Source organism: Malaclemys terrapin, chromosome 6, assembly GCF_027887155.1.
Source record: "Malaclemys terrapin pileata isolate rMalTer1 chromosome 6, rMalTer1.hap1, whole genome shotgun sequence".
NCBI classification, from domain to species: domain Eukaryota; kingdom Metazoa; phylum Chordata; order Testudines; family Emydidae; genus Malaclemys; species Malaclemys terrapin.
In genome coordinates, this window is record NC_071510.1 from 128,902,315 (window position 1) to 128,917,740 (window position 15,426).

Consider the following 15,426-nt stretch of genomic DNA (forward strand, 5'->3'; position numbering starts at 1 on the left):
CCCGGCGCGGAACGGCGCGCTGAGGTCAGCGGCGAGCGGCGCCGTCACAAAAGGAAGTGGCGGCGGTGGCCGAAGGGGGGTCCGGAGCCGGGCGGGCGCGAGCGAGCGAGCGAACGGGCGGGGAGCTGGGCCGGAGGCCCCGCGGCGCCGTCCCGAGGCAGCGGAGCGGAGCCGCCCCCGCAGCCCGAGGGCGCGGGCGGAGCGCGGCGCGGCGCCCAGGCCCCGGCCGGCGGGCGGGCGGAGGGAGGGAGGCAGGCGGGGGCCCCGGGGCGGCGGTGAGGGGCGCCCCGGGCCCGCTCGGCGCCGCGCCATGGCCCAGCAGCAGGTGAGCAGCTCGCAGAAGGCGCTGATGCTGGAGCTGAAGTCGCTGCAGGAGGAGCCGGTGGAGGGTTTCCGCATCACCCTGGTGGACGAGTCCGACCTCTACAACTGGGAGGTGGCGATCTTCGGGCCCCCCAACACCCTCTACGAGGGCGGCTACTTCAAGGTAAGGGCCCGGCGGCGCGCGCTCAGCCCCCCTCTGTCTGTGTGTGTGTGTGTGGGGGGGGGGCGCTGTGAGGTGAGGGGTCCCCCAGTGCCCTGTGTGTGTGCGGGGGGGGGCGCTGTGAGGTGAGGGGCCCCCCGTGTGTGTGTGTGTGGGGGGCGCTGTGAGGTGAGGGGCCCCCCGTGTGTGTGTGTGTGGGGGGCGCTGTGAGGTGAGGGGCCCCCCGTGTGTGTGTGTGTGTGCGCGCGGGGGGGGGCGCTGTGAGGTGAGGGGTCCCCCAGTGCCCTGTGTGTGTGGGGGGGGTGCTGTGAGGTGAGGGGTCCCTGCCCCCTGTGTGTGTGCGGGGGGGGGGGGGGGGCGCTGTGAGGTGAGGGCCCCCCCCCCGTGTGTGTGTGTGGGGGGGCGCTGTGAGGTGAGGGGTCCCCGCCCCCTGTGTGTGTGTGGTGGTGGGGGTGTTATGAGGTGAGGGGCCCCCCTGCTCTCTGTGTATGGGGCGGATGCTGTGAGGTGAGGGGCTGCCCGCAGCTCACTCTCTGTGTAAGGGCCCCCATGTACTCCCAAACCTCTCTATTGTGGCGGTGCTGCTGCTTCAAGTGTAATGGTGCCCCAAACCCTTCTGCTACTTCAAGATAAGGGGACCCCACTTCTTCCAACCTTCTCTACTGGTGGGAGAGTGGGGGTTGCTTCAAGGTAAGGAATGCATGTGTCCTGACACTTGCTCTTGGGTCTCCCATAACTCTTGGAGTGGACCCCTCCTCCACCCTGTATAGGGGGCTGTTTTAGGGCCCCCTGGCACCACCCTCAGGATTCCCTGTGCCCCTCTGAATAGGCCCATTATCTCCTTGTATGGTGGTACTTCAAGGTATGGGCTCAGGTTCCTTGTGTGTCTCTGGGAGGGGAGTGGGGGGTGGCCTGCACATGTATGGGTGAGTTGCTTCAAGACAAGGCACCTCCTGCCCTCATCATCCTGTATGTGGGGGTGTGCATCAAAATAAGGGCTTGCCCACTCACTCTCAGAATCAACTGTCCCCTCCTTCTGCTCCCCCCCCCCCCCCCGTGTTCCAGAATGAAGTACTGAACTCCACGAGGGAAGCTACTTCAAGGTAAAGGGCCCCCATCCACTGGTTGCTTTTCAGCATGTATGAAGGAGGCCTCTTCAGGGTAGAGAATCTCCATCCTTGGGACTCCAGAACTCTGCATGTTAATTCAGAATAAGGGACCCCCTCATTGACGTTTGTAGTGGGGAACACTTCTAGGGATCCCATACCCTCTGTTGCCGAAGAATAGCCTGTGAGGAGGCCCTTCCAATCCCTGTGGAAGGGTATTTCAAAGTAGGTGGTCACTCTCATCCCCAGGTTGAGGAGCCCCAACACTCTGCATAGGGGATCCCTTCAAGATAACGGATCTAGGGGCTTCCATTGTCCCCATTGATTCCCCTATATCTTTCAGCTCCCCTATACTTGTATAAGGAGTCTACTTTAACTTGAAGAACCCAGAGTGGTCTGTCATCTCCTACACTGGCAATCGTGGTTTAGCATTCTTACAAAAAGGGGCTGCTTCAGTATGAGGGATCTGTCCTGTGTTTAGAATGGGGGCCGTTCTTTCTCCTGATGGTCCTGCTGCGAGCGTTCCTTCATCCCCTTTCCAAGTAATGTATCCGTGCCAGTACCATATAGAAAAACCGCTACTTCATGATAAAGAACCCCTATGGCAGTCTCTCATCCCTTCCCCCCCCAAGCTGTCCCTGGGCAACAACATGTATGAATGTGACCGTTTCACAGTAATGGGTTGACCTTGGCATCTGTCTCTCCCCCCATCCCCCCAACTCTTAACTTCTTTCAACAGCACCCTTTATCAGGATGGATACTTCATGCTAAAGGTTCTCCCTGCTGCAGGAATGCCTCGGGTCATCCAGTGTTTGATTTCCCTGTTACCTCACAATCCATCCCTCCTCCATCTATCCCCAAACTTGGAAGAGGGGCTAAAAGGGTTGTAAATCTGCTTCAGTGCAGAAGGCAGAGAAATGCTTTCAGTTCCCCTTCTGATTTTCCTGTCTTTCCAGAAAACTGCATAGCCATTATTTCTCCTCTTGTGACTAGAGTAAACAAGTCCTTTGACTTATGAGAAGGGAACTAAGGGGAGAGGGCTCCAAAATGTGGAGACATTGGGAATGTTAGAAGATAACTGCCCTGATGGAGGTATGGGGAAGTAGTTAATCTTCTATTTGTTACAAATAGCATCTTTGAGGGTTGGCTGCTGCAGATGGTACCTCTCATGGTCAAATGTGGCCTGTCAGAATTTTGCAGTGTCCAGTGGCCTCTGATATGGTATCACCTGCTGTAACTTATTTCCATGGGATTCCCCCTTTCTAACAGTGACTCCAGTCTGCTCCATTTTATGCCCACTAGCTGGTGTCCTTTGACTCCTAGGAAGTTGAAGAAAAACTTTGAACATGTTTACATCAGGTGGTTTGTACTTTCATTGACTTATTGCCTCTCTGGATCAGGGTGTAGATAATATTTTGGTTTCCCAAAAGAAAGTAACAGCCTGTAGCTTTTTGAATAAATCTGAGTCACTTTAGTTTAGCCTCATTGTTTTGAAAGAAGAGAATACTTTGGCACAAGTCGCTTTCCTTTTGTAATGAGTATGGTTGACTTAGTCATGGCAGTGTGATGTTTGTATTTTTAGCCTTTCCTCCATTATTACTTAGGAAGCAGCCCAGTTTTGGGTTAGTAACTGGGTCAACTTTGCATCATATGAGGTGGGGTTAATCTTTCATACCTATACTTTGGAATTGGTGAGTAACACTAATAAAACATGGAGGGTGGGTCTCAAGTATTTTGTATGTGTTTAGTTACTTGCTTGGTCCTGCATTTGTCTTTGGGCTTTAAAATGCTTGAACAAGTTGATAAGTGCATTTCCGAAGAATACTTTTAAGTTTAGGTTTCAGCTAGGAGGCCACAATCGACTTGTAGTAAAGTAAAGCAGTGAATGATTATGGTTCTGATGCTCTTCCCCTTGCTATACTGTATCTGCTGTAGCTTTTCCTGGGGAGAGAGTTGTGTTATGTTTGGCACAATTGACCTATTATACAGGTCTGTGGTGTTATATTAAACTTTTTTTATTATTTCTATACATAGATTTATTCCACTCTCATTGCCCTAGTATCAGTGTTTTCCAGTAGTGCATAAAGTAATTTGACTAACATTTGTCATATGTGATTTGTTCTCTCTCCTTTTCTCCCTAGAGGAAGACTTGTATGTGCTGTGTAAATGTTCCTTGTTTTGTTAGTTTTGTTTTGGGGCATTTCTTTTAAATACACACATAGCTCTGTTTGTTTGAGAAGGCAGGTCAAAGAAGTGCACCTTGCACTTGGAGCAAAAGGTGGTGAGGTTTGTGATATACCTCGCTTCTTGTGGGAGTTACCGAGAGAGCTTGACAGTCTCCTGCATGGGCTGGCTTTACCATTATGGTATGCAAATTCCATTGTACCTCAGGAATGGAGTTACTGATGAAGGTTGTCTTCATCCTGGAGCTTTGGCAATTATTCAGATATGCTGGGCCCAGGCCACTGAGTGCCTTGAAGATAAGGACTGTGGCCTTGGACTTAACTGTGTTCTATGGGATGCCAGCATAGAGAGAGGAATGGAGACTTGATATGCTTGTGTTGCTGAGGAGACTAGGTGCAGGGTCTCTTTGGCCAACTGGAGGTATTAAAAGTATTATTCATTGATGCTATGTGAGATCTTATTGTTGGCAAAGAATCCAGGAGTGGTCTAAACTACTGCTGGATTCACCAGGTGTGTGCGCACCTTTGCAGCTATGGTGCAGTCTCCCTTGGTTGCACTCCTCAGAGTGCTTTCCTCTGCCCACCAACATAATGTTCATCTTGTTCGGATTCAGCTTCAAAAAGCTGTTCATTTACCAGCTGATCCTGTCCAAGCGTTGGGCTATCTTGATGGGAGTGGTATGGTCAGAGTGGTAAAGGGTAGCTAGAATGGTCATCTACATATCATTGACATGAGCATGTTGTCTTGTCAGTTCACCTAGTGGCTGCATATAGATCTTAAATAAGACCAAAGAGATGATCCTCATGAGACACCCACCCCCCCACCCCCCCCCAAGTGATAGGTCTAGTAGCAGAGATGCAGCTTACCACTACTCTTTTAGAGCTTTCCTCCAGGAAGGATTTAAACTATTTTAGAGCATAGGATCTCTGTCCCTTCTCCCAGGCAGTACAGAAGTATCTTAATGTTAAGTGTTGACTGGTGCAGAGAGGTCCAGTAGGAGGAGAATGGATGTCTCCATCCACTGACAGCAAGAGATAATCTGTCACGGCCACAAAATCCGTTTCCGTCCTGTACCCTGGCCTGAATTCAGATTGTGTTGCTTGGAGGATGTTCGCTTCAGTTTGATGAACTTGTATTAGGCCTTTGGCTAGAGTCTTATTACACTAGGAAAGTTTTGGCTGGAATAGCTATACTTACTGGCAAACCCTCATAGTGTAGATGTAGCTTATACTGACACAAGTGCTGCTGGCAACATAGCTTGTACCAGTTCCCCAAGACACGTAAGCTATACCAGCAAAACACTTTTATGGCACTATAAGTGCATCTACACTGGGACTTATACTGGTATAGTTATGCTTAGGGCCCTACCAAATTCACTGTCCATTATGGTCAATTTCATGGCCATAGGATTTGAAAATTGGTAAATTTCACGTTTTCAGATGTTTAAATCTGAAATTTCACGGTGTTGTAACCAGTGGGGCCCAGACACAAAAGGGGATTGTGTGTGGGGGTGTCGCAAGCCTGTTATGGGGAGGTCATGGGATTGCCACTCTCACTTCTGTGCTGCTTTCAGAGCTTCTTCTAGCTGCAGCAGATTTCCGGAGGTGAGTCTGATCTCTTCTCTTTCCCCCCCACTCCTCCCCACAGCTGTGCAGGAGATGGACAAGTCCTGTCCCTCCCCTGCCTCACCAGAGCTAGGAGCCCCCTTTGCTGGGGCGCTCCTGGGGCTGTCAGATTTCACGGGGAAGGGCTTATTTCACGGTCTGTGACATGTTTTTCATGGCCATGAAATTGGTAGGGCCCTAGTTAAGCTGGTATAAACTAAGTGTTACCCACATATGGTCGTTCTAGCAACTTGTTCAGGAATGGAAGTTTTGATACTGGGTAGTAGTTGCCTAGAACAAATGTATCCAGGTGGATTTCTTCTGTGCTGGTTATACTATTGTCAGTTGGAGGAAAGGATGATTCCTTCTGAAATACTAGTTCCTCATTGAGGATTATAAGTGGCACTGGTTGGTTTTCTCTTTCACAGGCTGAGAATTGGTCTTGGTTGAAATACCTCTAAGGTATCCACTAGTTCTTGAATGAACGTACTGGATTCCAGGAATTCATATGGGCTCTCATTTGGCTGGTACAGGGGGAGCAGACCCATGTTTGAGAAGCATTCCTGCAAGTGCATATTCTTTTCCATCAAGTAGGATACTAGCCCTTTGCAGTGGTACTATGTTCTGATGTGGCCTGTCGGGCACTCAGGATTGATGAAGGGGTTTGCCATCCTGGAGAGTTCCTTAGGGTGGGATTTGGCAGCCTCATTGGAGGCTGATAGGAAGGTTCTCCTACCCTGTAATAGAGCCTCAGTATAAGCTTGGAGAAAATCTATTTCAGTCTGTTTTCCACCATCAGTGCTTAAGTTTCTGACCTTCTCTTTCCGTTACAAGGTATCAAAAACCCAAGGAGATCTGTTGTGGGTGAAGAGGAGGAGGTGTGTGTGTGTGTGTGTGTGTGTGTGTGTGTGTGTTCACCAGATTAACTCCTTGCCTTGTGGGTGGAGTGCTGTTGTCCATTGGCATGCTTTGGAATCCAGTGCAGTTTGCCTCTTATCGAATCAGGGTCATGGGTCTTTCTCTGTTTCTGGGAGCTGGGAAAACTCTCTTGACAACTGCTTTAATGAGATGGTCTGTCCAGAAGACAGTGGCTGGATTGTGGTCATCTTGATATTGGCATCTAATCCGAATATCTGGTCCAAGGTGTGACTGGCTGTGTGGGTTGGACTGGAGAGAATCTGAGAGAGGCAAGTGAGGAGATGGGGTTTTGAGAAGAATATCAGACACATGCCTCCCTTTAATCCTGTCCAAAACTCGGAACACAAGGTAATATAGGAAGCCTAAGAAGATGTGGGTGTAACTTTCTAAGTTATATAAGCTTGTTTTTTGTGTTGAACAGTGTTTCTGTATAAAACAGGCTTGTGGGCAGTAGTTAAAACTGGGTCTACAAGTAATGTCCCTGATGAGGGATGATTAACATGGTGGCATTGGGGTAGGGCAAACCTGAAAAGGGGAATGTATATAATTCTTGGGATAAAAAATTTGGAAAGTTGATGATAAGATGCATCCAGAAGCAGTCAGATGAACCTGAATTCAGTCACATTAGTCAAAATTTGTAGTTGAGACACCCAGGACGAGTTGCTTATGTAAACTGTGTGACTTCCATCATGTTAATAGAAAGAGTGGGTAGCACAGGAGTTAAAGATAGTACATAGCAACTAATAGATTTAAAATTTTGCTTTTCTGTTAAATATATTAATTTAAAGGGACACAGTTGATTTAAAAATCACACTTGTCTGCAAAGTTATATATTTGATATGATGTCCTATATGTTTCTCCAGTCATTCAAGATGGGATGGTTCCTGCCTAGAGGAGCTCACAGTTTTAAGGATAGGCATGTGGATAGAGGCTAAGGAAGGGCGCAGTAAATAGGGATGGTTCTTATACAAGTCAGCTAGATTCTCGCATGACAAGTGGAAGTTTAAGAGGGGCTTAAATGTGGGCAGGGTAGTGGCCTTGTAGATGAGCTGAGAGGTCCTACCATGCATATAAGATGTAATCTTGTGAGGCTGACAGATGGGTGGTCAAAGACATGGCTACAGAGTGGAGGGAGCAGGGTGACATGAAGCTTGACAAACAAAATGGGGCAGAATTGCATAGAGCTCTGAATATGGTGATAAGAATTATTTGTAACAAATTAAGGTTAATACCTTTTTAGTTTTTTCTCTAATCCTTCACTTTATTGTGGGTTTGTGTACTTGGTGAAGTTGTGTTGTCATATACACAAATCATCACCCATCCATCTCCATTGCTACTATGATCAGTACTCCGCACCATAAGTTTCAGTATCCCTGGGTCCTAAATATGCCTATCACAACATGTGGTATACCTCATCCTGTGCAGCAAATGTCCCAACAACTACTATGCGGGTGAAATCAGACAATTGCTACACTGTGGAATGAACTCTCACAGAAAAATAGGACCAACACACCATGTCGCCCATAAGCAAACACTTTTGACAAAGCGATCATGCCATATCTAGCCTTTCAGTCTTTGTCCTCAAAGGAAACCTGCACAATACCTTCAAAATGAGTCTGGAAACTCAAATTCATAACTCTGCTGGACATTAAAAATCATGAACTTAACAGAGATGCTGGTTTTATGGCTCATTACAACAATTTGTAATGCATCGTGCTAACCCTATTTTGTTATAGTACTGCACAAGTGTTAGTTGACCACTTCATTCATGGTCTACATGATTGAAGCCCTTATGCTTAACAATCTGTCCCTTCTTGTATTTAGATAGGACACTTTCTGGTTACCTTCTCAAGGCCTGGGGAAGAGCTTTGTGTGCTTGAAAGTCTGTTCAACTTCTGTTGGAGGAAGGGTCCAATAAAAGATACTGTCACCCACCTTGTTTCTCTCATACCTTGGGGCCAACATAGTTACAACAACGCTGTAGTCATTCTTACTTTCTCCTGTATAGTCAAATTGTGTTTTCCTCTTTGTGGGTCTTTGTTATAAGAGTAGAGAGATTATGGTTAAAATAGGGAAATAGTGTAAAACCACAGCCTGGCTGGAGGCTTGAGGGGCCAGGTTTAACACCTGGAACTGTTTTATATTTCTTTTAATAGATGCTGCCAACTTGTTCTCTAGTCAAACTTTTCTAACAACATTCCAGATTTCAAGATCTATTTTTTTCAAGTATTCCAGTGTCAATTGCTTTTAACCTTTTTATCTGGAGTTGACATGTCACATTTAGTAGTACAAAAAGAGGTAGAACAAACATATCTAATTGCTTGTACACCGTCTCCTTCAAGTCACCCAAATCTTCTAGTACGTACTGTGTGGCTGTTAAAGTGCCTAGGGATGCGTATTTAGAAAAATAGACAAACTCATGGTGAAGGACATTCAAACAATGGTGACAGCTTCAGACGCTTGTTTTCCACTTCACTTGATGACTGAACTAGCAAGGAATTCAGTGTTCCTTCACAACACTTAGAGAAAGCTAGTATCTGCACTTTCCTTTGTACTATCCTCTTATCAAACAGGCATTAGTGCCCAATATATCTATCTGCGCTTCATTTTAAATCTCTTTTATACTAGCATATTATTCTCAAAGAAGCTGCCCGTCATTGATTCACTTCAAGATTTTGGCTTGCTAATATTAGATAGCAGTTGGCTGCTTATATTCTTGAGCCACTACCAGTTAACCTTACCGCTTATTCAGCTTGAGGCCTCCTGTTCACACTTTCTTTGACTGCTTACTGTATTTGTCTCCAGTCTCTTTTTTCGAACAGTTTGTGACCCCTGCTGTGGTTTTTCTCCACCGCTCCAGAAAAACCTCATGAATGAAATACTACATCCAATATCTTGTATAATTTCTTGGGATTTGAAGCTAGCTGACTTCTTGCTGCTTTGTCTCTGACACTCAACCACTTTTCTTCATTGACCAATTAATAGGGCAATGTGGAAGACCACGATGTTGCTGTGACATGCATGTTTGGTCTTCCACACTTAAAAGTAGCAAGTGGCCCAGGATAAAGGACTCTGGAGATCTGTGGTTGGCGGCCCATACCCCGACTGGGGTGACGGGCGGGAGTGAGTGAGCACAGTGTGATCATTCCTTGTTGTCTGTTACCGGCATAGTAAAAATCTTTTTTTGGTGGAACAAAGTATTAAACCAGCCAGGATAATGGTTGGAAATATCTGAACCCTCTGTCATCCAGTTTCTCTGGTAGAGGAGCTATCCTGTTTCACAGATCTCCACAGATAATGCTGAAAGAGCAAATTATGGCTGGTGGTCCCAAATAGTTCTAACAGCAATTCCTTCTATCTTCAAGTATGTTTCCTGGAACATAGGATCTTCCAGTTAACAATTGACTTGAGTGTTGACCATGAACCAGAGTAAAAGCTGTTTTTAATGGTGATGTAAGTATGAAATCATAATCTAAACATTTTATTGTTAATCAGATTAATTGAATTTTTAAGGAATGTTGGCCAAAAACATCATGACAAGAGAGTCCAAAGTTCTGTTTGATGTACAGCAAAAGCCATTACAATTTTCAGTGACTTGTGTTGGGGGAAGACTGAAGTGGTACACCTAACAGGCAATGTGCAAAATTAAAGACTACTTTTTCTTAAGGCAGTTCATTATTTCACCAGGTATTTTTCAAGAAGGTTGGTAAATGTAAATAAAAAATGTGACTTGACTTTGGCTGTCTTGAGTAATCAGTAGGCTAAGTAACTTAGAGCCATTGTTTCATAGATTCATAGATTATAGGACTGGAAGGGACCTCGAGAGGTCATCGAGTCCAGTCCCCTGCCCGCATGGCAGGACCAAATACTGTCTAGACCATCCCTGATAGACATTTATCTAACCTACTCTTAAATATCTCCAGAGACGGAGATTCCACAACCTCCCTAGGCAATTTGTTCCAGTGTTTAACCACCCTGACAGTTAGGAACTTTTTCCTAATGTCCAACCTAGACCTCCCTTGCTGCAGTTTAAACCCATTGTTTCTGGTTCTATCCTTAGAGGCTAAGGTGAACAAGTTCTCTCCCTCCTCCTTATGACACCCTATTAGATACCTGAAAACTGCTATCATGTCCCCTCTCAGTCTTCTCTTTTCCAAACTAAACAAACCCAGTTCTTTCAGCCTTCCTTCATAGGTCATGTTCTCAAGACCTTTAATCATTCTTGTTGCTCTTCTTTGGACCCTTTCCAATTTCTCCATCTTTTTTAAAATGCGGCGCCCAGAACTGGACACAATACTCCAGCTGAGGCCTAACCAGAGCAGAGTAGAGCGGAAGAATGACTTCTCGTGTCTTGCTCACAACACACCTGTTAATGCATCCCAGAATCATGTTTGCTTTTTTTGCAACAGCATCACACTGTTGACTCATATTTAGCTTGTGGTCCACTATAACCCCTAGATCCCTTTCTGCCGTACTCCTTCCTAGACAGTCTTTTCCCATTCTGTATGTGTGAAATTGATTTTTCCTTCCTAAGTGGAGCACTTTGCATTTGTCTTTGTTAAACTTCATCCTGTTTACCTCAGCCCATTTCTCCAATTGTCCAGAATTTGTCCCTTGATTCTTGTAACTTAATCATGTAGTGTTCTTCAGAATCCTATACTGCTGGGTCTTGGTTTCTTTCAGGTGACTTAGATTTGAGTTCTATGTAATTTTCAATACGTGGGTATGTTTGTCTTCATTCTGGGCAGAGTCAGATAGAATAAATATTCTTAACAGTTTAGAGTGAGTAGAAAAGAGCACTATATTTAGAGATCTGAAATTGTGGGCTACTTTCCAGGAAGCTTAAAATTCAGCAAATAGAAGATCAAATTCTTAACCATTTAGTCTACAGCCTGTTGGATTATTTAATGGGTAGAATATGAATGTAAAATATTACACAGTGCTGTGGATGAATTGTGCTGTTGGTCTTCATGCACAGTAGATAAGGAAGCCTTAAATTGTCCTCTACAAAGCTGCTCCCTCTAACCACATTTCGGTGTCTTGCAGTTCCAATTTTTGTTTCCTACTCAGATCATGTGATACTCCTAGTGTGCAAAGAATGGTCAGAACAAAGGGATGTAAATACTGTACATTACTGAAAGGTTGGAATTGCCTGCTGATCATTAATGCTTTAAAGCTTGTGGTGTTGCAGTGTGCTATAGCTGGAGTGAATAGTGACAGGTAGGCTGTTCCTATGTACAGGATTTTCTCAATTCTTGCTGTTCTAGTACTAGTGAAGCTCCACTGATACTAGATACAGTTGGAATCCTGAGAAAGTACTGATTGATAGATATGGTCCCAGAGTTAAGGTAACCTGTACATTGCTATTCTGTAGGGACTTCAGTTGTTATCTTCATACATTTTTCACCATTTGGGCTGAAACTTTTCAACTGTCTGCCTGAAGATAATTGAGGAAGTTAGCATAATCTTTGAGTACAGACAGCAGTGGGAAGAATTGTGACCTCTCTTGAAAGTTCTAGCACTTTTAAACTTTAGCATGGGTGGCTAGTCATTTGACCAGATATTCTTTTCTGAGGATTAGTAGAAATGTCTCAATTTGGCTGAGTTATCAAGATTCATGTGAAAACTGGTTGACTTTTCATAAAGATCTCCCAATGTTGTAATGACATTTGCATGCGCATATGGTTGCAAAATGAAGTACTCAAAGGTAGGAAATGCCAAAACTATTCTAGCCGCACCAACTAAACTCTGCCACTTGTTATACATTGATACTCTCTCTGATCATGTCATTTAAAGCTATCCATAGTACCCTTTCTGTTCCTTATGTCGTTTACATGATGGCATGCGTGAATGAGAAACCCAAAGGGCAAAGATCTGCAAGGCCCAATTCTTCAGTGAATTTACTTTAACTCTACACTAGTAACTACATTTGAGGACAGTATACATTGTATATTTGTATTACCAGAGTGCCTAGCATGCTACTCCTTGACCAGGACCCCATTGTGCTAAGTACTGTACAAACACAAACAGTTTCTGCGCCCAAGAGTTTACAGTCTAAGGGTATGCCTACACTGGCAAGTTTCTGCGCCATAAGTTATACCACTCTTATTAAACTGCTGTTGCGTGTCCACACTTGTGACGCTGGAGAGCATCCATATTAGCAGCTCTTGCAATGGCAAAGATAGCAGTGCATTGTGGTAGCTAGCATCCTGCTGCCAGTTGCACAGTTGGATTTGGGAAGGGTTTGCAATGCCTCACGGGGCAGGCACAGTGTAACATGATGCAGGTTTCCCAATCCCATTGTTCCATGGGCATCCTACTATATTGCCCACTGCTTTTCAACTGAAGTGTGTGTGAGGGGGGAGAGTGACAGGGACTGTGTGTGTATGCAGTGCGGGGAGAGAGTGTCAGCATGCTGTCTTGTAAGTTTAGACAGTGGCAGGAAACAACCAGTCCTGGGAGAGGAGGAAACCCCGACATCAGTCCCCACCTTCCTCCCTGGACTCTCAGCACAACTCTCCCTCTCCATCGCACCCATGCCTCTGTGTTCAACAGCATGAGCGTTCCACATTAATGGTTTGCTTTGTGTCCTGGAACAGATCAGCACAGCACACAACAGCTGTCAGAAATGGTGCTTTGAAAGGGGAGGGGTGCATGTCTCCAGGGCAGCCGAGTTCAAAACAGTGAGCAGAACCGTCACTTGAGGCATTATGGGACAGCTCTGGAGGCCAGTTACAGAACAGAAAGCAATCAAGTGTCTACATTGGCAATACAGCACTGGAGCCTCTGTGCAAATAGCCTTACGACTCTGAGATGGTTTTTTTGCAGTACTGCAACTGAGGCATTTCTGCGCATGAAGTCACTTGGCAGTGTGTACACACCTGCAGTTTGAGCACAAAAAGCTGCTTTACTGTGCAGAAACTTGCCCGTGGCTTTCATCCTATTTAGCATTGTGGGTCTCACATGGAGCTCTGTTATGTGGGCCACATCCACACAATATATATAATACCTGGATGGCCCTGAGGTTATCACATGGACCACAGCTGCATGCAAAGGGCCACGGATTGAGAACCTCTAGTCTAGGACAATTAAAAGATGGATACAAATTTGGGAGTACAAGAAAACCATGTTAAGTAAGCATGGTAGACAGTAGTCTCAGCATGCCAGTAGCTGTACTGAAGGAGGTATTGATCATGTATGTATAAATATCAAATGATCATGTAACTAAAAACTATACATAAAAATGCAGATACAGAAATGGGCAGTTAAGATTATGTGGCATTTCCTGACTTTTGTGAGCTTCATTTTACAACCTTAACATACCAGCTAAATTAAGCAATGTTAGAGGAATGTTAGCTACATCTGTGTAGACTGATGGTTCTCAACCCGGGGTCTGGGACCCCCTGGGGGGCCACATGCAGGCTTCTGGGGGTCTGCAAAGCAGGGCTAGCATTAGACTCGCTGGGGCCCAGTGCAGAAAGCCGAAGCCCCATTGCATGGTCTTAAGCCCAGGGTTGAAGCTGAAGCCTGACCAATGTAGCTTTGCGGGGGCCCCTGTGTCATGGGGCCCCAGGCAGTTGCCCAGTTTGCTACTCCCTAATGCTGGCCTTGGCTTTTATATGCAGAAAAACAGTTGTGGCAAATGTGGGCAGTGGAGTTTCTATAGCATGTTGAGGGGGGCCTCAGAAAGAAAAAGGTTGAGACCCTCTGGTGTAGATTGAGAGAATACTCATTTTTGCTCTGTGCACTGAGTTGATAACTAGTTATGTGGTGGTAGAATTCTGTAACCTCCATTTAAAAGACTAGCAGTCAAGACTAGCCCCTAGCACTTTCTCTCAGTAACTTGATTTATTAGCAAAACACATCAATATACAAGACGACTACATCTTTCAAATCTCTAGTATTGCCAGACGTGAACTGCACACAACTTTTTTTTTTTTTTTTTTTTTGGAAGTCTGAAACACTCAAGGCTTTTTAAAAAAACATAATTGGCACTATAGTTTAACAGAATAGTTTGAGATCCTGAGGAATCTGACCTGAAGGCTTCATGGGTGGGTGTTTTTTTTTTTTTTTTTTTTTTTTTTTTTTAAATCCAGTGAATGACCTCAAGTGCCACAAACAAAGAATGAAAATAGAGGGTGTCTTAAATGGCTTGACTCTTCTGACCTTTTTTATGGTAGCTGCCATAAACAATGAGGAAGATAGGCTGCAGCTCAGATTCCTCAGGGTGTCAGACTCTCCAATTGAATTCCAGTACTAACTATAGTTCAGTGTCTTTTAGAATCTTACCTGGTTTGGAACAGAGCAAACAGAAAAACACGGCTTAAACAGTTAACCTTAATTTGCTGCCTTTTTTTTTTTTTTTTTTTAATTCCCCCCTCTCGGGGACAAAATTGAGTCCATTATAGTGGATGCATGCTTCCAAGAGGCAAGTAAAATTTGTCCAAGTAAAGAGGGCTATCTGTATTTAAGAGCTCATTACAATTTAAATACAGGGTTTTCCTCATGCCCTAGTCCCACCAAGGTCTTTGAAAAAGGCTGGGATTCCATAATATGAAACTCTTTGCTAGATGGCCTAAGAATACTGTACAAGATGCACGTTTAGTGGGGCATTCCAGCTAACCATGTAGGCCATGACTATACTGCCACTTTTGTCGGTGTAACTTATGTTGTTCAGGGGTGTGGAAAAAACTCGCCCCTCTGAAAGACATAAGTTACACCAACAGAAGCACCAGTGAGGACAGCGCTGTGTTACCCGGGCGCTGCTTGTTGAAGTGGTTTTATTATGTTGATGAGAGAGCTCTTTCCCTCTGTAAGCTCGCTAGTGTAGATGTGGCTTTCGACTAAATAACCTGCTGTATTTCTGTGCCAGTGTAGGTTTGTTCCCTATTGAAAACTTTCTGTTAATCTGATTTCTAAAACTCCAAAGCAATGGAGGCTATTTCTTTGGGAGACTCTTCTAGAGCCAAAGGCACATCACTATCAGATTTCTTTAGATATGGTCACTATAGAAATATCTGAAATGTGATTCTTTTTTACATCCTTGGGGCTCTTATAAAGAAAGGTTATACCACTGTGACAATACTGGTGCAGTTTCAGCAATACAACCCCTTTAGTGTAGACACAGTAT

The 15,426-nt window shown here is 45.1% G+C and overlaps 1 protein-coding gene across 1 annotated transcript in view; it reads left to right on the forward strand.

Moving 5' to 3' along the window:
* Positions 1–262: 262 nt before the first annotated feature.
* Positions 263–15,426, forward strand: part of UBE2R2 (ubiquitin conjugating enzyme E2 R2) — a 92,490-nt gene continuing 77,326 nt past the window's right edge. The window contains exon 1 of the mRNA XM_054031553.1: positions 263–487. Within this exon, the coding sequence (XP_053887528.1) occupies positions 311–487 (177 nt within the window). The 5' untranslated portion in view covers positions 263–310. The remainder of the gene's footprint in view (positions 488–15,426) is intronic.